This window comes from Staurois parvus, unplaced genomic scaffold (genome assembly GCF_062004578.1).
Source record: "Staurois parvus isolate SC_StPar_1 unplaced genomic scaffold, SC_StPar_1.0 ptg001169l, whole genome shotgun sequence".
Lineage (NCBI taxonomy): Eukaryota > Metazoa > Chordata > Amphibia > Anura > Ranidae > Staurois > Staurois parvus.
This window is the reverse complement of record NW_028318965.1, coordinates 399,850-423,320: the sequence shown is the minus strand read 5'-3', so window position 1 is coordinate 423,320 and position 23,471 is coordinate 399,850. Positions and strand designations below refer to the sequence as shown.

The 23,471-nt window shown below is 42.2% G+C and overlaps 1 protein-coding gene across 1 annotated transcript in view; it reads left to right on the top strand.

Annotated features, from left to right (window-relative positions):
* The first annotated feature begins 4,653 nt into the window (after nt 1-4,653).
* Nucleotides 4,654-23,471, top strand: part of LOC149438986 (tRNA-uridine aminocarboxypropyltransferase 2-like) — a 262,161-nt gene continuing 243,343 nt past the window's right edge. The window contains exon 1 of the mRNA XM_089659604.1: nt 4,654-5,013. Within this exon, the coding sequence (XP_089515730.1) occupies nt 4,694-5,013 (320 nt within the window). The 5' untranslated portion in view covers nt 4,654-4,693. The remainder of the gene's footprint in view (nt 5,014-23,471) is intronic.

Here is a 23,471-nt window from a genome sequence, read left to right as displayed (position 1 = left end):
ATTCCCTATTTAACATGACCTCATTCTGTACTATATAAGTAATCTCAGATGCTATTTAACTACACCCTTTTTAAGCCATTCCCCAATTTTTAGCGCAGTTTAAAACACACCCCTCCTCTCTCATCTCTCTCTCTCCCCCTCTCTCCCCCTCCTCTCTCTCTCCCCCCCTCTCTCCCCCCCTCTCTCTCCCCCCTCTCTCTCCCCCCTCTCTCTCCCCCCTCTCTCTCCCCCTCTCTCTCTCCCCTCTCCCCCCCCTCTTTCTCCTCCCCCTCTCTCTCTCCCCCTCTTTCTCTCTCCCCCTCTTTCTCTCTCCCCCTCTTTCTCTCTCCCCCTCTTTCTCTCCCCCCCCTCTCCCCCCCTCTCCCCCCTCTCCCCCTCTCTCCCCCCTCTCTCCCCCCTCTCTCTCCCCCCTCTCTCTCCCCCCTCTCTCTCCCCCCTCTCTCTCCCCCTCTCTTTCTCTCCCCCTCTCTCCCCCCCCCCTTTCTCCCCCTCTTTCTCTCTCCCCCTCTTTCTCTCCCCCTCTTGCCCCCCCTCTCTCCCCCTCCCCCCTCTCTCTCCCCCCTCTCCCTCCCTGTTTTCCCCCTCTTTCTCTCTCCCCCCTCTCCCTCCCTGTTTTCCCCCTCTTTCTCTCTCCCCCCTCTTTCTCTCTCCCCCCTCTTTCTCTCTCCCCCCTCTTTCTCTCCCCCTCTTTCTCTCCCCCCCTCTTTCTCTCCCCCCCTCTTTCTCTCTCCCCCCTCTTTCTCGCCCCCCTCTTTCTCTCTCTCCCTCTCTCCCCCTCTCCCCCCTCTCTCCCCCCCTCTCTCTCCCCCCCTCTCTCTCCCCCCCTCTCTCTCCCCCCTCTCTCTCTCCCCCCCTCTCTCTCTCCCCCCTCTCTCTCTCCCCCCCTCTCTCTCTCCCCCCTCTCTCTCTCCCCCCCTCTCTGTCCCCCCTCTCTCTCTGTCCCCCCTCTCTCTCTGTCCCCCCTCTCTCTCCCCCCTCTCTCTCCCTCCCTGTTTTCCCCCCCTCTCAATCCCCTCTCTCTTTCACTTCCCCCACATGGCAGCCATCTTAAAACCTGGAAGTGCCCAGTGTCTTCTACGGAAAGAAGCCGGGAACATTCATGCAGGCTTTGCTGCAGTAAATATTTAAATGCCCCTTCTATGCAGCTGAGCTGCAATATGTAGGTAGGGTGTTGTGTGGGTGTGGTTTGAGTGTAGGCGGGGCACAGGGGGCCTGATTATCTCTTACTGCCCAGGGGCCCCATGAGTTGTCAGTCCTCCCCTGTCTTGCGAGTCTGGAACCCACCGCTACAAACTCGCACAGGACCCTTTTCATAATGGCACTCAAAACACGATGTGTGTGGATCAGTGTGAACCACTTCAATAGGAACACAAAATATCTAGCCTGTTGTACGAATCTGTTGGATTGAAACCGCATCCAGAATCTCATATATGTGAACCAGGGTGGCTCCATTCACACCTGGGCATTTTGGGATCATGGCAGAATCACTGTAATAGCAAAATGCAGGTACAGGTGCCACTCTTTTCAATGGCGCCTAAATCGTGTTGCAGTTTTGCTGTGATTGTTGCATAGCAAATCGCAACACGTGAAGCTTGTCGCTCAAAAGTTGCCTTGCCCTATGTGCTGATATCCCATGCTATGCTAAAAAAAAAAAAAAACTGGCTCCTAACTTTTTTTTAGCTGGCTCCTAGATTCAAAGCAAATTTGTCAAGCCCTGATCTTACATCAGGCATACTGTATGTGGGATTTACTCACCAAACTAAAAGTTGCTGAAACCTGATCAAACTGGCCTTAAAGAATGTGTGTGTCTATGCTTGGTGCTGAGGTCACTATATTGTAAGCCCTTGTGGGTCAGGGAACTATTTAAATATACTGTGCAACATGCTAAGTTATCATTGTTAGTGCTACATAAACTTGGGGAAAAATGTTTTGGTGTCAGACATCATTCATATTATGTTACATTGTTTAAAGTGATTTAATATTTTGTGCTTAAAGCGGAACTTCACGCTGTCAATCAAAATGCACTATTTTTTATCCTTATGCTGCTAGCATTAGTAAATAGCAAAGTATATCATAGGTACTTGTGTTAAACTTTATTTCTACATATTTTTCAGTTTTTTTTTATTTCCATGCCTAGGCAAATGATGTCCTACATCCCAGGAATCTTCAGGAGGGGTTTTCTCAGCTAAGGCACACCCTTCTGCATAAATGCCTAAGCTAAGGGCAGATGGATTTCAGGAAGTAAATGCTGCGTGAATCATCTGCCCTTACTCAAGATGGCCACAGCCAGATATTCTAGGGGATGTTTTTCAAAGAGATTTCTAAGCAAAATAAATCATGGACACATTGATGGGTGGTTGGGTTTGCTTTGAATATGAAAAAGGAATGAAATGGTGTTTTTGGTTTGTGGTGCTTAAATGTAGTCTAGTTTCGCTTTACGGTATTTGAATAGTGAGAGCAAAATCCTATCATTTTTATACTTTTTAAATAGTTGTGGTAATTCTATAAAACTTGAAGAAAGGGAGTGAGGAATTGTGGCCTTTAGTGACACTTGGCTGTTTATGTAAGACAATTTCAGCCTCCATTAAACTTCTTTATACCAATTCTTTTATGTTTCTGATCTGGAATGGTACAGCATTGGCCCTCCTCTTGATCATTTCTACTGGCTGTGGAAGAAGGTCACCCTTGCTCCCTCCCCTGCTGCCACCACTACCGGGCTCTCCTGTCCCATCGGCAGCCTGGTAAGGATGCGAACAGTAGCATCTGGTTTCTGAGACAGCAAGAGAAACTGATGTTGTTTCTCCAACTGTGTGACATCATAAATAGTTTCCCATTACAGCGTGATGTATGTAAGCCATTATCTGCTTGTGAAAGAATCTGATCAAACCAATCTCTGTTTGATCAGATGGTTTGGAGGCCAGAGGAGAGATCTGGGGTCTAATAGATCCCAGTTCCCTCCATAAAGAGGACTCGTCATGGCCAATACTATCATAAGGGTCCTTTTCAAGAAAAAATGGATCAGTTCACATCGGTTTTTCATCAGTTTACATCGGTTTTTCATCAGTTCACATCGGTTTTTCATCAGTTCACATCGGTTTTTCATCAGTTCACGTCAGTTTACATACATTTTTCATCCTTTTTTTTAATCTGTTTACATACATTTTTTTACATCCTTTACCAATGCAAAAACGGACCGCATGTCAGTTTACGTTAATGGATGTAAACAGATGATCATCCATTTACATCTGCTAGTCCATAGAATTACATGGGTATCCATTTTTCATCCATAAACAGACAGATGAAAAATGGACATACGGAACGCCCATGTGAAAAAGCCCTAAGGGATGTTGTTAATCTTTATTGTAAAAACAATAAAGTTGATCCAAACATAAATTAAAGGTACAGTGCCCCACGCACATATGTAAATGGTGATCGCACCACACATGAGGTATCACGGCAAACATCAGAGCAACAGCAATTCTAGCACCAGACCTCCCGTGTAACTGTAAACTGTACTCACTAAAACTCATTAAGCAACACCCACCATTTTATTCTCCATGGTCTTTGCTAAAAAAAATATATAATGTTTGGGGGTTCTTTTCTAGTAATTTGCAAGCAGAAAAAATTGCTAATTTTTCCATGTATGAGAGGAATGTCAGAATTGGATGGGAACTAGTTAATCACTTTACCAAACTTGTGTTAAAAGCTAGACATCTCCCATTTGTTGGGTGACAAGCTAAACCTTCCAAAAACTGAGGCTTAGCCATTAACATACCACCGAGTACTCTTATGAACGTGCAATATTCCTTTATATACCACTGGGAAAAAGACAAACTCAGATAGCTGGGAATCTATTTGACACCCCAGGTTTCTTAATTTTATAGCTCCAACTGCATCCTATTTTTTAGAGAACTTAATTACCTTTTAAAACAGCGTACAATTCTCTGCCTTTCTTGAATAGGTAAATTAACTTCTATTCAAAAAGGGACACTTGGCTTAAAAACAAAACAGCAAATGGAGTAATATGCACTCACCGGCCACTTTTATTAGGTACTCCTTGTTAGTGCCGGGTTGGACCCCCTTTTGCATTCAGAACTGCCTTCATTCTTTGTGGTATAGATTCAACAGGGTGTTGAGAACATTCCTCAGAGATACTGAAATGAGTTACTGTTGCCTTTCTATCATCTCAAACCAGTCTGCCCATTCTCCTCTGACCACTGACATCAACAAGGCATTTTCATCCACACAACTGTCTTTCACTGGATATATTTTTTTTTTTGGACCATTCTCTGTAAACCCTAGAGATGGTTTGCGTGAAAATCCCAGTAGATCAGCAGTTTTTGAAATACTCAGACCAGCCTGTCTGGCACCAACAGCCATGTCATGTTCAAAGTCACTTAATTCCCATTTCTTTCCTATTCTGATGCTCGATTTGAACTTCAGAAAGTCGTTTTCACCACGTCTAGATGTCTACATACATTGAGTTGCTGCCTTGTGATTGGCTGATTAGCAATTTTTGTTACCAAGTAATTGAACAGGTGTACCCAATAAAGTGGTCGGTGAGCATATAATATGAAATATCTCAGTTGATCTGTACCTTGTTTATAATTATGTAATTATTTATAATTTTGTACTTTTTCTTTTGCAGGCAATCAGCATAAGTAATTTGGACTGTTGAAAGTACCTGGGAACAATGGCAGAAGACCCAGTACAGAGCATTGAATCCACTGCGTGTGATGCATTTCTCCAAACTACAGCTGGTCATTGCGACATTTCTTGTGACAATATTAGTGGTGACTCTTGCTTGATTGTGACTAAGGATTTAGGTTTCCAGGAGCAGTCCTCTGAACAGTTAAGCAATTGTAACGTAGACTTGGAAGAGGTATTCTGGGATTCATGTGACACGGATGGAGCAAATGGGTACTTATCAGATGAAGAATCAGCCATTCAGGGACTGTCTGCCCTTCCTGTGGAAAGCAGTATTTCCAAAAGAGCTCTCTGTACAAGATGCAGGTGAGATCTTTTTACTTGTTGACTTTTCAGCTTGTGAGCTCTATTCATGCTATTGATTTGCAGTGGAGCTGTCATATGAATCCTTAAAGTACAAATTGGCACAAAAAGGTAACAGAGGGCACTACGCTCAATTTGCATATTGTGCTCACCTGGCGTCTATGGTAAAGGCCTTACATGAGCAGTGGGGAATTGTGATACAGCATTGCTCTGTTTTAACACCTTCTCTTACCGTCTGCTAGTTTGTAATTTACAGTATATTTTAGTGATAGGTTTGATTTAAGCACTGTTTATGGCAGAGACAAAATGCATGAAAAGGTAGAACGCTGTATATACACAAATGTAATAAAGATTTCATATGACTGTTGACCGTAATAAAAAATGTTATTATGGAAAAACTTAACATACCAAATCACCACTGCTCAATTGATCTATGTACCCTATGACAGTCAATTGGAAAGATTTGATCCTGATAAAGATGTGGTCCTCCCATCAAGGACTGTACCTTTCTCCTAAAAATCTCTCATATAAGGCTAGTTAGAGTGAACTACAGTAAAAGCACTTCATGCATCATGAATGCTTATCTAAACCCAAAAGCAAAAACATAATATATTGCAACATATTAGTCCTTAGTTGTGGTGGCTGTGTTCGTTTTGTACATAGAAATATATGAACATGCATCTCTTTGTGCTCAGCAGATACCCCTGCTGTCATAGATTTTTTTTTAGGAAGAAATGACTATTGGTTAGAAAAATTTAACAAGTAAAAGAAATGCCTTCTTTAGTATATCACCAACAAGTATGCAGGTAGTGAAGTTGAAACCTCTGGGCTGCATTCCTATTCCAAATCAATGCAGGATGATCCTGACAATTAGCCATCCGGCATCTTCAAAACAGAGTCAGAAATGTCTAGCACAGTGGAGGTTGTCTGGGGTTGATATGGCAGTTCATTTTCCCTTTCACACTAAAGCATAATATATAATTAACTTTCAAATGACCTGGTGCCACATATAGGAGCCTTGCCCCCCTGGCTCTATTGATTTTTGTGGTGTATGTCAGGAGTGATTAAAATATCTATTGCTTACGGTAGCAATTCAAGAACATAATCTGGGTTTAAACTACACATGCAATACACTGAAATCAATTCATATTCAATTGAGTAAAAAATTTGGAAAATTTTTGACTTACAAGTTATGTAAGAAATGTAAGAGCGCGATCAGGGCAGTTAAAATAGACCATGAGGAACATAAAGCGGAGGAGAATAAAAAAAAATCCCCAAACAATTTTTAAATATATTAATAGTAAAAAGGTGAGGTCAGAGCATATTGGCCCTACAAAAAAAAAAATTTACAAATTGAGGTCTGTTGGCATTGATGACAGTGTATGTACCTGGATAGAAAACTGGTTACAAGAGTGCTTTCAAAGAGTGGTGATAAATAGCACATATTCTGAATGGTCTGCAGTTGTAAGTAGAGTATCCCACGGCTCTGTCCTGGGTCCAATTCTGTTTAATGTGTTCATAAATGATGTAGAGGTTGGTTTAAATAGTCAATGTTGGTGTTTGGTGATGATAAAACGCTAAACAGGGTAATAACTTTACAACTGGATATAAAAACTGTACAGGAAGACCTCGATAAAATAAAGGGGTGATTAACTAAATGAGATTTAATATTAAGAAATGTATAGTAATGCACTGGGGACTAAATATATGAATGCAAGTTACTCGCTAGGGGGAGAACCTCTGGGGAAATTGTGGATGGAAAATGATCTGGTAGTCCTGGTAGATCACAGGATCAGCAATAGCATGCAATGCCAAGCTGCAAAGCTAGCAGACTATTAGCATGCATTAAAAAATTGAGTTTACTTAAGATATAAAACTACCACTACTAAAAGATAATTCTACTACTTTACAAGACTCTGGTCAAGCCACATCTTGAATATGCCATTCAGTTCTGGTCACCAGTCCTCAAGAAGGATATGCTGGAAGTGGAGAGAGCCCATATAAGGGGGACTGGAGGACCTCGGTTGTGAAGAATGACTACAAGCATTAAAGCTGTATTAAACCCAAAAGCAAACATTTATTATACTGCAGCTTACCAATTCTTAAATGTGATGGCTGCATTAGTTTTAGGCTTTCAATGACACTCAATGAATTTGGATGAGAAGCAGTTTAACCATAAACTGCATAAGGGGTTTTTGCTGTCAGAGCAGTAAGGATGTGGCACTCCCATCCACAGTTGGTGTCAGCAGGGAATGTTGAGAATTTAAAAAACTTTAGATGGGCATCTTAGGGAATGCAATATACAGAGATATGGGAAATGGTAGTGACAAAAACATAAATATACACCTACTCAAGTTGAAGTGGATGGACTGATGTCTTTTTCAACCTTACCAACTATGTAACTATGCCATAAAAGTTTGCAAATGGTCCCAGTCTGCTCTGAAGTCTGTTTTTGTGAATTGGTAAGTAATGTCATCCCATGTGTGCTGGACCTGGGCTTTCAGTATAGATGTTCAATTTCATTGCGGTCTGCTTCAGCATTATGGTAGCCCTCAGAGGGCTGGATGTATCTGTAAGACTAAATGTCCAAAGCCTCACAATCAGAAGTCAAGAGTCCTCCACCCTTCCTTACATCGCAGTGCACCCTCTTACCTTTAGCTGCTGCTGGGAAGAAGCTGTTGGCGGAGCTGGAAAGCAGAAAGTGCTGGGTTTGGGGGACGACCAGAGGAGTGCTGGAGTCCGCTGCCACAGTCTGCTGAATGCTGAGACCATGGGAGATGGACATGAGTGTGTGCTGCGGCTGTACAGAGAGGCACAGTATCTGTAGGAGGAGTTCTGTCCTCTCTGCTGCCGACTGCTGAGACTGGGGGTACCACAGCTGGAGCAGAGGTGCAAGGGCCACATGAAATGGCCTGGCGGGCCGTATTAAGCCCGCGGGCCTTGTGTTTTGACACGTGGTTTGATGTATTAAAGTAGCACTAAACAATATCCTTATTCTCCAAAAATAATCCATACACATCCAATGCTTAGTGGTTCTCTATCTATATTTCATGAAATTGTTTCTTCCTATATTTTTCTGCCTCCTTGTAATGCTCACTGTGAGCTTTCAAGCATCTCCTTTTCCCTCTCATGTCTGTTTGTCATGATTGCAACTAACATGCACTACTCTATAAACTCTACAAATCCCATAGTACATAGTCCATCTCAAGAGCAAACAGGAGAGGGTGGCTACTTTCCTACATACAGTAGGGTCATGGAGAACGAATGTAGCTCTAACTGGAACCTGGATTACATCAGCAAAAAAAAAAGGAATTTTGAGATTTGGAGGAGGCCTATAGGAATTGAAGGAATTTTATGAGCAAGGAATACACACTTGAATAGATTTTTTAAATTAGAGTTTAGTCAGTTTGATGCTACAGGAGTTTTCATAATTGTGACCATAATGCAAACATTATTATAGGTACAAATTATGATAATCATCTTGTACTCATCTGAAGTAAAGATCGATTTTCTAGTAGCTTGGCAATGCATTTGCTGGTCAGTAAATTTTTGTTTCTGTCAGACCACTCAAACAACATTGTTATCTTTGGAGGTGTCTAGTATAGGTTAATGCAAGGCTTACTCTGGTTTCAAATATTACAGAATTTTTCATTTTTGGATCCAGTTAGCAAACCACTGCTAATGTTACCTGCTGTTGTGATGTGATGTTACACTTCTTTTTTATTTATATTGATTTACATTATGTTGAAAATACAGTGAGACAAAAAATAAATGTAATGGTGTCACACATCACTGATACAATCAGTGCATGCTCTGGAATGGAAAATGATTTATTGATTGCCATCTTCTACATTAAGGAGAATCATTTCATGCTGCACAAAGGTTACTAATGTTAACACTTGGATGATTATCTTGTAACCCAGAAAATACAAAATAGGTTCTAAATTTATTAAATGTGTTTGCTGACATTACATGTGTATCCTGATATTGTAAACAGAGCAATTGTATATCAAATGCAAAGTTTCAGGAAAAAACAAACTTAAATAAATTTTGGTGCACACAAACATAATATCCATTTTTTAATATAAAAGATGCAAGCCCACTGTGAGAACTTACTCCAGCTGGATATGTAACTTTAATATGTGGGCTGAATAAAAGAACAGAAGCAGCCACATATTGGGCACACTTTATTAGTGCAGGGATTTGCAAATCCTATCGCCTGACGCCTGGGACATGCAGCGCCGGGCAGGTGGTCTTTTTCTACATTTAGCCCAGTTGCGGGCAAGCAGCAGGGTATACTTTTTTACTGGACAGCTGGGGTCATAGTCAGGCTGTCACAGCCCGCTCAGTCCTGGCACAGAACACTACCAGTTGTACACCCTACTGCACGGTCCTGCACGTTCTCGCTGATGTGGTGGAGGGGGTGTACCTAATGCTCGTACTCACGGGGAGGGGAGGCAGAGTAACTGGAGCGCATAGAAGAGAAAGTGAACAAGCCAGAGGAAGGAAGGAGGAGGACGGATCACCAGCATAGGCGCAGCTATGGGACTTGGAGTGGGGTGGAAGCCTGATCTTTTTCATTAAGGGATTAGGAGAAGGAGGGGTCTTCGATGTAACGGTGAGAGGGCCAGTGCTCAGATTCCCCTCCCCTCTATTCCTGCAGTGTCCGGAGCTTGTGCCGCCGTGCGGTCTACTAGTCGGCAAAGCTTGGCATGGGTACCTCGCCTTACCTGTCATTCCTTCCTGTCTTTGCCAGGTCATGTCATATAGGAAAAGACAATTCTGATTGGCTGTGACAGTCCCAGATTTGGCAGATTTAGTTTCTGCAAATGTCAGCCCAGTCTAGTAGCACAGGAGACCCTTTCCTTTTGATATATTTTGGGCCTCGTTTAATCTTTTTAACTGGAGAAAAAGTATCTACCATCCACATAAAGTCCTCACAAAGAAATGTTCCTCGATGCCACATGACAACGTTGAATACGTGAAGCTACAATGAGCCCATCAATAGTGTCCCGTTAAAATGTTGGCAGCTATGCAGTGCCACCCTGGCAGCAAGTGCAGGGCCTTTTTTAAGGCTAGGTTCACATTTACACAGCTGCGGTATGAACAGACACAACAGCCCATTCATTTGAATGGGCTGTCTTTCCCCGTGAAAAGCATAAAAGTCCCTGCACTACTTTGAAAATCACAGTCCATACAAGAACTGAGGTTTCCGATGCGTGTGCGATTTTGAGTGCGCGCGGTGTGCCATTAGGATTAATGGCACCTGCCCGTGGATCCTGCATTTAACTGTGCACGTCCCACAGAGGCACCATCTCTACCGTTTACTTTTTTTTTTTTGCCCCTTAACAGAACAGACACCGGAGCTTCATTTAGCTGCTCAGTATGCACTAGTACGGCTGACGTGTACGAGGTTAACCTGAGGGAATATAGTTTTTGTTTATTTTTTTTTCTCATTGGGGCTGGCACCTCATTTACTTGCTCAGTATATGCACTTCTGTTGAGGCCAAAAACGCCTCTTTCCTGATGAGCATTTAACCGGTGCTCATTACAATGCAAGGTCTCTTCCCTCCCTGCTAGATCACTGGGTGCAATGCTGGAGACAGGCAGGGATGTGAGGAGATAAACAGCACAATGTTAAAAATACGCCATAAAGCCCCTTTTTGTTTTTGAAAGCTTCAGATATATCTTATCAGGACAAGTAAATTGTCATGACGGACAAGTAGACCAGGACCCCGTTTTAGTCCTTTTGGATGAGTAGTTTTTTTTAAAATTTCCACACCCCTGTTAGGGGTAATTTTGCTTTTCTGTACAAATGTCTAAAATTGATTTTGCTGAGTTCAGCTTTAGGTTCCCTTATGGCAGTATTAGGGGGCACCATGGCTGCACTCCCAACTCCACTACGTGCCTTTCTAACTTTGCTTAGTGTGTAAGAACACATACTATGAAGAGTCAACTTTTCTTTCAGTCTGTACATATGAGGGTGGCAGAAGAGAGGTCAAGTGAGAAATTGGGCTAATGGATATTGTTGATGTTAAGGAGGTAAAGGGGTATCAGATGGTACCACTTGGGTGAGTAGAGGTATCAGGCTCATAGGGGTGAGGAGGGGTACCAGAAGGTTTCACAAGGGTGAGGATGAGTACAAGATGGTGCCATAGAGGTGAGGAGATGTTCCGGAGCCAAACCATTTGTACAGGTAGGGTGGGAGAGAATGGAAGATCAACTGCTTACAAAGGGGAGCATGAACTAAAATTCTGAGAACAACTGCTTTAAAGCATAGAAAATTCAGTCAGCCTCTTTTATTTAAAAGATTTCCTCTTTGTTTCTTTCAAATTGCTGGTCTGTAACGTAGGCTTCACCATACACCCCATAAACATTGCACAAAAATGCAACATCAGGACCAAAACTTTGTGTAAACCTGATAATGGCACATGGTGCCTCTGCTACAGAGAAATAAAACCTGGTTATGTTGTGTTTTAACAAGACACAGCTTTGTGTAATTCCCCATTGTATGAATTGTTTATTCCCTGTTGAATAGATTGTATACGTCTTGTTACTCAGAATTAAATTTAACAGGACTGTTCTCCTGATTGGCAAGATAAACTTGGAATAATACATGAATGTGAATGCATTTATACACAGGCGAGTGAATTTAGTAAAGCTGCTTTTGTCTTTACATGTATGATTACTTTATTAAGTAGGCTATGGGTCTAAATCGAAATTCAAACTTTACACTAAATTTATTTATTTATTTTATCGAGTTTATATAGCGCCAAAGGGTTTGCTCAGCGCTGTACAATAGAGGGGGGGACAATACATGAAACCGTACAGTAACAACAAACAGCACACAAGGGGTAAGAGGGCCCTACTCTTTCAAGCTTACAATCTAGGAGGGAGGGGGTAGAGGTACAGGAGGAAATGGCTGTGGGGGATGGAGTGGTAGGAGGAGGGAAGGGCAGCGGCTGTTAGGTGAGGGTGGGGTAGGCTTTCCTGAAGAGGTGGGTTTTCAGGGAGCGCCTGAAGGTGAGGAAGGAAGGTGACAGTCTGATGGATTGGGGTAGTGAGTTCCAGAGGATGGGGGAGGACCTGGAGAAGTCTTGCAGTCGTGCGTGGGAGGAGGAGACCAGGGAGCAAGATAGAAGGAGGTCCTGTGAAGAGCGAAGGGTACGGGTAGGGTGGTACCTGGGAATCAGGTCGGTGAGGTAGTTAGGGGCAGCGTTATGAATGGCCTTATAGGTCAGAGTGAGCAGTTTAAATTTAATGCGTTGGGCAATAGGGAGCCAGTGGAGGGAGAGGCAGAGGGGGGTGGCAGAGGTGGAGCGGCTGGTGAGGTGGATGAGTCTGGCCGCTGAGTTCAGGATGGTCTGAAGCGGGGAGAGTTTGCACTGGGGTAGGCCGGTGAGGAGGGAGTTGCAGTAGTCAAGGCGTGAGATAATCAGGGAGTGTACGAGTAGTTTAGTGGTGTCTGGGGTAAGGAAGGAGCGTATCTTGGCGATGTTCCGGAGGTGGAGCCTGCATGTGTTTGTAAGTGATTTGACATGAGGTTGAAAGGAAAGGTTTGAGTCCAGAATGACGCCAAGGACCTTGGCTTGCTGGGCGGGATTGATGGTGGTGTTGTTGGTAGTGATGGAAAGGATGGGGGGGGGCGCGGGAAGGGGGAAAGACGAGAAGCTCGGTTTTGGAGAGGTTGAGCTTGAGGAAATGGAGCGACATCCAGTCAGAGAATGTTTTTTCTTGTTTGTTCTCTACATTCTGCTGAAAAGTAAGGGGTTTTGTAGAGAGTTGGTGAACCATCTTTTCCTGTGACTGTGTATATTGTGGTTTCCATTTATAAGCTCTTCCATAGCTTCTGGCTTTGTACTTCTGGCTTGGGGTTTATTTCCTGCGACTGGGCCAGGGACAGTCCCAGATGCTGACGCATTAGTTGGAAGAAATATTTATTATTCACTTGTCCTGCCAATTCCACTAAGATCTCTAATATCAGACACTTTTACAAAGTAAAAACATATTCATGTTAATCTCACGTTAGCTTAAAACATGTTTAAAACCCACATCAAAAAGGAATATACAGTGCCTTTAAAAAATATTCATACCCCTTGAAATTGTCCACATTTTGTCATGTTACAAGCAAAAAAGTAAATGTATTTTATTTGGGATTTTTCCTTCCACTTCACAATCATGTGCCACTTTGTGTTGGTCTATCACATAAAATCCCAATAAAATACATTTATGTTTTTGGTTGTCACATGACAAAATGTGGAAAATTTCAAGGGGTATGAATACTTTCAAGGCACTGTATTGAAGCTTACAAGCTTTTAGACGTGGTGTTTGCATTCATTTTCCTTTTACAGACATTTTAACTTTATTTTCACCTGATGATGCTGCCATTAATTCACTTCCTGTCCTAGGGCAACACTTTTTGTACTGTAGCTATTGAAGGAGCCATGGTTGTCACGCAGGTTGGAGTTCAAACATGTCTTTCTTCAACTCGTATCATTCTGTGCGCTGCAATTTGAATCCATTCATTGATTTTTTTTTCTTTTAATGCAGTAGTTCTGCTTTGTGACTAAAGTGTTGATGTTTACCTTAGCAAGCTAAAGATTAGGTGACGTATACAGATTTTGTCTATGCTTAGTGCAGCTAAAACAGTCCTAATTAGGCTTTCTATTGCCACCGCCACAACTTTTATGTAGGGACAGTACTGCTGGTACATTAATCGTGTTACCGGCAGCTGCATTTTTTTCTACATTGCAAGCTCTATGAACTTGTATTACAATGGAGCAAGGGACCTTCCCAATGAAAGTAAAGATGTGATCAGCAGCTGAGTAGCTAGATACAATTTAAAGTATACAGTTTTAACTCTTTTCATTAGCAATATTGCAAATGTGGTCATGAAACAAAACACTGACCCATAAAGATGTCTGTGTGCTTCATGTCATACAATATACTGTGTATTGTGTTAGGATGATGAAACAACAAATTGAGTAGCGCTTCCAGTCAGTAGAAATTGGGGAAGGGTGACAAAATGTATAATTACATCAGGATTAGTCATAATTATGATTTGAACAATGTTAAAGGAGACGTAGGGCCAAAGCTCTATTGGCCCTACCTCTCCTGTAGGTCAAAGGAGTGCACTTAGTTCTGTGTTCCTATGACCTATATTCAGCTGACAGCGACATCACTCAGCCGGTCCAGACTCTGAAGAGATCGGGGCTTTAATGGATCCACCCAGGTGATGATCTGTTTGATTCGCAGCCAGCACCTTGCAATGTAATTGTACAATGTCTGCCAGTGGCTGTGACTTTGGGGTATAGTGGTCTGCCTGTTGGATGGAGTAGGTGGGTCCTCAGATTGCATGGTTTTGGTTAATCTGGAGCAGATTGTACAGAGAATGTAGAAATGGATTGTGTCATGTATGGTGACACACGTATATTGTTTGATTAGTTTTGGATAGAGTATATCAATGTTTTGGAATGTACAACATGTACAAGGGTTTGTGGCTATCCAATTGCCTTGGAACGCGAGGAGGATTCTGGGAGCGCGGTGACGTCATTTCCGGCGTGGCGGCCATATTTGAAATCCCTCTATTGAAATACCCATGCAGGAGATTCATAGCATGGGGTATTGAAGGCATATGAGGAGATGAACCTAAATGTGAGTGGGCAATTTTATTCTACATTTACTATACAAATTAAACAGGATTACACTATGTGAGTCTTTTTTGTCTGTATATGAACCGTGGAGGAGACTGCTGATAGAGTATAAGAGGCGGGTGAGGTCCTGGTGAGCTACTAAAAGTGGTGTCCTGTTTTAAGCGAGCTGACCCTGTGGGGTCGTTACAAGGAGGTGAGGAGCCATCACGGCTAAAGTTTGGATTCACACAGTGTGGACACGTGTGACACATGCATGAAGATTGAAATGCGTTTTTGTTGCATTTGGACACTTTTATTTTAAAAAAAATTATTTGGATTCATTATTATGTACAACAAATGATTGCAGTGATTTGGTTTGTCACTAATTGCACTTTATTCTTATTCTTTTGTAATACACGGGTTGCACGGCATTTTTGTAAATGCACAATTTTTGCACATAAGTATAGTACCTTGTGGTAATATTTAGAGCACTTTGAATAATTAGTTTGCACTTTATATATTTATATTTATTTAGTGTATTTAGGTAGCGCTGCACTTTATATTTATATGTATTCACTCATGTTGGTAAGGAGTTTTGTGTCAGCAGCTTGGTGAATAGGGCCCCATTTCTAGCGCAGGAAGTTCTTGCATTCAGACATCCAATTGCCTTGACACAGCTTGCAGATAACATGTAAAATGGCTCTTGGCTGGATGGAATTTGACTTTTTAACCACTTGCCAACGGGTGATAGCTGTATGATGGCTCCACCACAGCTGGCCAATTCTGGGAGGACATCATATGACATCCTCCCGTGATAATGCTACCCATGCGGCCCTGACAGCGCGCGTTGGGAACTATAGGTGATGGTTGTATCCCTTGAAGGGCCAATCAGAATGATTTTTTACATTTGTGATCGCTCTGTTCAATGACAAGCGATCACAAATGTGAACACAGAAGGGTCATGGCTGGGTTTTCTCTCTCCTGTCCTTACATCAATACCGAGTATGAGGAAAGGAGAGAGAATCGGTTGCTGAACTGAGACTGTTCCTATCTGTGCTTATCAGTGCGTACCAGTGAGTGTCCATCTGTGCACATCTGTGCCCATCAGTGAGGGCTCATCAGCGTGGGGCTCATCAGTGTCCATCAGTGCTACCTCATCACTTCAGTTTATCGGTGCACATTAGTGCTCATCAGTTACCATCTTACCATCAGTGCTACCTAATTACTGCAACTTATCAGTGTTTGTCAGGGGCACTTATCTGTACACATTAGTGTCACTCTATCAGTGGATCCTCATTAGCACTCATCAGTGCCGCCTCATCAGTACACATCAATGCCAGCTTATCAGAGCAGCCTCAGTGCAGTGCATTAGTGAACATCAGTGCAACCTCATCAGTGCCCATTAGTGCAGCCTCATCACTTCACATGACCACGCATCAGTGCACCCTCATCAGCACCCATCAGTGCACCCCCATCAGTGTACCCTCGTCAGCACCCAGCAGTGCAACATCTTTAGAACCCAGCAGAGTTTAGAGCAGCCTTATCAGCACACATCAGTGCAGCCACATCTGCAAGGCCAGGTACTAGTGGGGTGTCACCTCAGCCCCAAAGGGTTAGGACCCATGCTGCTCTTCCATATGACCTTCAAAACCCACTATGGCTTCCCCGTAACTCTGGAGCAGCTAGCATCCCCCCTTTTACTGCCCAGCCAGGAGTCAAGGTGAGCACAGTAAATTTTGCTCCCATTGATTTTTTAAATTACATTTTTACAAATGACTTACAAAATTCAGTTGTGGATCAGTGCAACTTCTGTGCCCAACAATTCATAGCCAACAACCCAGATTCAAGTTATGCTTGTCCCTACAATTGGAAGCACTTAACAGTGGAGCAATTTAGAACGTTTTCGGGCCTCAAGTTTAATATGGGACTTACAAAAAAAAAAAAAAAATCAATTCCACTCCTACTGGTCTACCCACCCAATACATCATATGCCAATTTACTCATCAGTCATGCCCAGAACAAGATATCTAATCGTTATGCAGTTCCTCCATTACAACGATAACATCCAGTTCCCTCTCCAAATTTCCCAGCATATGATAAATTGTATAAAATTCATCCACTTCCTAATTTTTTCTCTGAGGAATTCACCCAATTATTTGTCTTGGACAAAAATATCTGCGTGGATGAATTGCTTGTCCCCTTCACTGGCAGGCTGAGCTGCAAGCAGTTTATCCCCAGCTAAAGGGCCCAATATGGGGTTAAACTCTACAAATTATGCGACAGAGCCACGGGGTACATGTATACCTTTCTGCTGTACAAAGGAAAGGACACCCAGCTGCATCCCCCCTGAATGCCCAGATTACATTGGATCAAGTGGAAAAGTCATTTGGGATCTTGTATTTCTACTCCTTGAAAAGGGTTATCATCTCTATGCTGATAATTTTTACACCAGCTTGTCCCTTTTTCCGCAATCTTCACCGAAAGGAAAACACTAGCATGTGGCACTGTGAGAGCTAGTAGGAAGGGCTTTCCGCAAAGGCTGGTGAACGAACGCAAGACTACAGTAAGGGGACTCGGTGAATTTGTGGAACGAAGAGATATTGGCTATGAAGTGAAGGAACAAATGAGACTTCTACAAGTTCTCATCAATTCACAATGACACCCACGTGCAAATCATCAGAACAAATGGCACAATCCAAAAACTAGAATGTATCCACGATTATAATTTGTTCATGAGAAGAGTCGACTTCAATGATCAGATGATCCAGTCGTACCTTGCTGTAAGAAGAACCCACCATTGGTACAAAAAAGTCTCCATTTATTTTTTCAATTTGGCCATTTATAATACATATGTGATCTACCAGAAATCCACTGAGGCACCCATATCCTTTCTTTGCTATCAGGAGGAAATTGTCACTGCCCTTTTGTAAGCTGGAGGCCCACCAGAAAGTATTCGCTGATTCGCAGATGCAGTAAGCAGACTCCATGAACGCCATTTTCCTGAAAAAGTCCCTCCCCGGAGAAAGAGGTCAAAGATGTCACAAAAAATGTCGGGTGTGCTCCAAAAGAGACGAGACACCAGTTTTTATTGTCCTCAGTGTCCTTCCCAACCAGGCCTCTGCATAGGTGACTGTTTCCGCCGTTACCATACTTCTCTACAATATTAGTGGAGTATGGTAAACCTGAATTTCCTGAAATTCTGAATTTCCTACCATTCACTCCTAATACCCCTGCCTACTCCTGAACTGACCCTAGCTTGCTACTTGACCATGCCACTACCTGCTGCCTAAACTGACCATACCTCTGCTTGCTCTGGAACTGACCCTGGCCTTTTATTTGACCATGCCTCTGCCTGCTGCCTAAACTGACCATACCTCTGCCTGCTCTGGAACTGACCCTGGCCTGTTATTTGACCACGGCTCTGCCTGCTGCCTAAACTTACCATACGCTCTGCCTGCTCTGGAATTGAGCCTGGTCTGTTTATTGATTATGTCTCTGCTTTCTGTCTGAGCTATCAACCACGTTTCTGCCTTCCATCTGAGCTAACCTCGGCTTGATAATTGACCATGTTTTTTTCCTGCCACTTGGACTGATCTTCTGCCCTGCTACTGTAGTAGTAGGATTCAAGATAACACCGGTATCTCACATATGTGAGGGGCTTCAGAATAGTTTTTCAAAGTGAGAAAACTACGTTTTTGGTTTTCTCTGGGTTTTGTAATTCCTGGAAAAGGGTTTGTTAGTCTGGAGGCTTCAAATAGATGGGTGGGATAAAGCCTCTACCCCTGTTCTCAGGTCTTACTGGACTGAGGCCCTAACCTGATATTTCTGCCTGTTGCCAACTTATTACCATCATGCCTCTGCCTGCTGCATGAACTGACCACACCTCTGCCTGTTACCTGTATCGTAGACCATGTTCCTGTCTACTACCAGGACTGATATTTTGGCTGTGCTGACCATGTCTCTGCCTGGACAATTCCTTTGCCTGCTGCTGACCACATCTCTGCCTGATGCCTGGACCAATGCTTTGGCTGTGCTGATGATATCTCTGCATAATTTATGTCCCTAGAACAACTGGTGGTGCTACTTGGATGTTGGGCCTCTGTATGTGGCCAGACTGTTAAAAAGTCTTACACTTGTGGTATTGCCATACTCAGGATGAGTAGCAGATTATATTATGGGGTTTAATTTTTGTTATTCACATGTTATGTGTTAGAAATATGTTCTAAATGGACAACTTTGTGTAAAAAAACAAAAAAAAGCCAAATGTCTCATAGAATATATGTTGGGGTGTTTTCTTCTCAAAATTGGGTCATTTTGTGGGTAATTCCATTCTCCTGGTGCTTCAGGACCTTTCAAAAGTGTAATAGGTAGTCAAGATAGTAGATATGTAATTTATGTCCCTAAAACACCTGATAGTGCTCCTTGCATGTTGGACCTATCTGAGTGGCCAGGCTGTGGAAAAGTCTCACATGTGGTATCGCCATACTCAGGAAGAATGTATTTTGAGGTGTATTTTTTGGTATTTACATGTTATTTGTTAGAAATATCTTATAAATGGACAACTTCATGTAAAAAAAAATACGTTTTTTTTTATTCTCCACATTTTCTGAAAACTTGTGGAGAAAAATTACATGTTAAAAAGATTCATTATGCCTCATAACAAATATGTTGGAGTGTTTGCTTTCCAAAATGGGGTCATTTTGTGGGTATTTCCTCTGTCCTGGTGCTCAAGGGTCTTCAAAAATGTGATAGGTTGTCAGGAAATTAGATGTGTAATTTGTGCCCCTAGAGCGTCTAAAGGTACTACTTGGATGTTGGGCCTCTGCATATGGCCAGGCTGTGGAAAAGTCTCACACATTTTGGTATTGCCATACTCAGGACGAGTAGCAGAATGTATTTTGGGGTGTATTTTTGGTATTTACATGCTGCGTGTTAGAAATATCTTATACAGTCGAGTCCATAAATATTGGGACATTGACACAATTCTAACATTTTTGGCTCTATACACCACCACAATGGATTTGAAATGAAACAAACAAGATGTGCTTTAACTGCAGACTGTCAGCTTTAATTTGAGGGTATTTACATCCAAATCAGGTGAACGGTGTAGGTATTAAACATTTTGCATATGTGCCTCCCACTTGTTAAGGGACCAAAAGTAATGGGACACTTGGCTTCTTAGCTGTTCTATGGCCAGGTGTGTGTTATTTCCTCATTATCCCAATTACAATGAGCAGATAAAAGGTCCAGAGTTCATTTCAAGTGTGCTATTTGCATTTGGAATCTGTTGCTGTCAACTCTCAAGATGAGATCCAAAGAGCTGTCACTATCAGTGAAGCAAGCCATCATTAGGCTGAAAAAACAAAAAAAACCCATTAGAGAGATAGCAAAAACATTAGGCGTGGCCAAAACAACTGTTTGGAACATTCTTAAAATGAAGGAACGCACCGGTGAGCTCAGCAACACCAAAAGTCCCGGAAGACCACGGAAAACAACTGTGGTGGATGAGCAAAGAATTCTTTCCCTGGTGAAGAAAAAACCCTTCACAACAGTTGGCCAGATCAAGAACACTCTCCAGGAGGTAGGTGTATGTGTGTCAAAGTCAACAATCAAGAGAAGACTTCACCAGAGTGAATACAGAGGGTACACCACAAGATGTAAACCATTGGTGAGCCTCAAAAACAGGAAGGCCAGATTAGAGTTTGCCAAACGACATCTAAAAAAGCCTTCACAGTTCTGGAACAACATCCTATGGACAGATGAGACCAAGATAAACTTGTACCAGAGTGATGGGAAGACTATGGAGAAGGAAAGGAACTGCTCATGATCCTAAGCATACCACCTCATCAGTGAAGCATGGTGGTGGTAGTGTCATGGCGTGGGCATGTATGGCTGCCAATGGAACTGGTTCTCTTGTATTTATTGATGATGTGACTGCTGACAAAAGCAGCAGGATGAATTCTGAAGTGTTTTGGGCAATATTATCTGCTCATATTCAGCCAAATGCTTCAGAACTCATTGGACGCCGCTTCACAGTGCAGATGGACAATGACCCAAAGCATACTGCAAAAGCAACCAAAGAGTTTTTTAAGGGAAAGAAGTGGAATGTTATGCAATGGCCAAGTCAATCACCTGACCTGAATCCGATTGAGCATGCATTTCACTTGCTGAAGACAAAACTGAAGGGAAAATGCCCGAGGAACAAGCAGGAACTGAAGACAGCTACAGTAGAGGCCTGGCAGAGCATCACCAGGGATGAAACCCAGCGTCTGGTGATGTCTATGCGTTCCAGACTTCAGGCTGTAATTGACTGCAAAGGATTTGCAACCAAGTATTAAAAAGTGAAAGTTTGATTTATGATTATTATTCTGTCCCATTACTTTTGGTCCCTTAACAAGTGGGAGGCACATATGCAAACTGTTGTAACTCCTACACCGTTCACCTGATTTGGATGTAAATACCCTCAAATTAAAGCTGAGAGTCTGCAGTTAAAGCACATCTTGTTCGTTTCATTTCAAATCCATTGTGGTGGTGTATAGAGCCACAAATGTTAGAATTGTGTCGATGTCCCAATATTTATGGACCTGACTGTAAATGGACAACGTTGTATAAAAAATAAAGTTTTAATTTTCTTTGCGCATATTCCGAAAAATTTTCTGGAAATAAACGACATGTTCAAAAGACTCATTATGCTTCTTAGAATATATGTTGGGGTGTATGCTTCTCAAAATGGGGTCATTTTGTGTGTATTTCCATTGTCCTGGTGCTTCAGGGCCTTCAAAAGTGTAATAGGTGGTCAAGATATTAGATGTGTAGTTTATGTCCCTAGAACACCTGATGGTGCTCCTTGCATGTTGGGACTCTCTCTGTGGCCAGGCTGTGGAAAAGTCTCACACATGTGGTATTACCATATTTTGGAGGAGTAGCAGAATGTATTTTGGGGTGTATTTTTGTTATTTACATGTTATGTGTTAGAAATATCTTATAAATAGACAACTTTGTGTTAATAAAACAAAAACGTTTTTATTTTCTTTCCACATGTTCCGAAAACTTGTGGGAAAAAAATGACATGTTCAAAAGACTCATTATGCCTCATAAAATATATGTTGGGGGTGTTTGCTTCTCAAAATGGGGTCATTTTGTGGGTAATTCCATTGTCCTGGTGCTTCAGGGCCTTCAAAAATGTAATAGGTAATCAAGATATTAGATGTGTAATTTATGTACCTAGAACACCTGATGGGGCTCATTGCATGTTGGGACTCTCTATGTGGCCAAGTTGTAGAAAGGTCCCACACATTTGGTATCACCATACTCAGGAGGAGAAGCAGAATGTGTTTTGGGGTGTAGTTGCAAGTATGCCTGTGCTGTGTGTGAGAAAAAAACTTGTTAATATGACATTTTTGTGGAAAAAAAATCTTAATTTTCCAAAGAATTGTGGGAAAAAAAATTACAACTTCAAAAAACTAACCATGCCTCTTACTAAATACTTTGGAATGTCTACTTTCCAAAAAGGGGTCATTTGGGGGGTGTTTGTATTTTATTTTCCTGGCTTGTTAGGACCTCAAGAAATGAGATAGGCCATCAGTACATCAGGTGTGATCACTTTTCAATGATTGGTAGCATAGCTTGTAGACTCTATAGCTTTCACACAGACCAAATAATATACACTGATTGTGTTAATTTTACCAAAGAAATGTAGCAGTATAAATTTTGGTCAAAATGTATGAAGAAAAATTACTTATTTGGAAAATTTTATAACAAAAACTAAGAAAAACTAATTTTTTCTGAATTTAAGTATTTTTTGTTTATAGTGCAAAAAATAAAAAACACAGTGGCAATTAAATACCACCAAAAGAAAGCTCTATTTGTGTGAAAAAAATTTCATATGGGTACAGTGTTGCATTAGCACACACTTGTCAAAGTGTGACACTGAAAGCTGAAAATTGGCCTGGGCAGGAAGGGGGTATACGTGCCCAGTAGACAAGTGGTTAAAATGGACTGGACAAAATTGCAGCTATGGATCTCCCACTGTCATTTGCTGTCAATCAAGAGCAAGTCAGACCTGATGGGGAACTGGTTCCAAATCAGGCTGCGCCCATCCCATTACAGATATCCTGGCCATGTACCAGTCTATTTGATGGGTGCAGTGGCTGGGAACAGAGTGCTCTGATTTAAGAAGTGTACAGTATGGACCCCCGAACTCAGTGCCAGCCTCCAACTGGTTCATGTACCTATTTCTGCCAATTTCATGACTCTAGCTCAAGCACTGGCAGATTTGATGCATTGGCCTGATGTAATTCTAAGGATTGTCTCTCTTTATGATACTTTTTATGAATTCTATCCTTGTGCCATGGAACCAGGAAATGTCAAGAAAGAGACCTGGATCTACTACTGCTAAATTCAGCAGAAACAGGAGTTTGTTTAGACTTTTGATGTGTCCTTTAACACTATAAAACCACCCTCATACTAGATATGGTGATTAGGGGAGGGAGGTTGGCTTGACAGGGATATTAGCAGCTGCAGGGATGAGTTACTTGAAACATAGGGGTGTTTCTTCAGTCATTTCCGAGGCATTAGATATACCATGAAACACAGTGAAGACAGTCATCAAGTGAAGAAAATATGGCGCAACAGTGACATTACCAAGAACTGGATGTCCATCCAAAATTGAGGAAAAGACTTGAAGAAAACTGGTCTGGGAGGCTGCCAAGAGGTCTGCAGCAACATTAAAGGAGCTGCAGGAATATTTGGCAAGTACTAGCTGTGTGGTACATGTGACAGCAATCTCCCGTATTCTTCATATGTCTATGCTATGGGGTACAGTGGCAA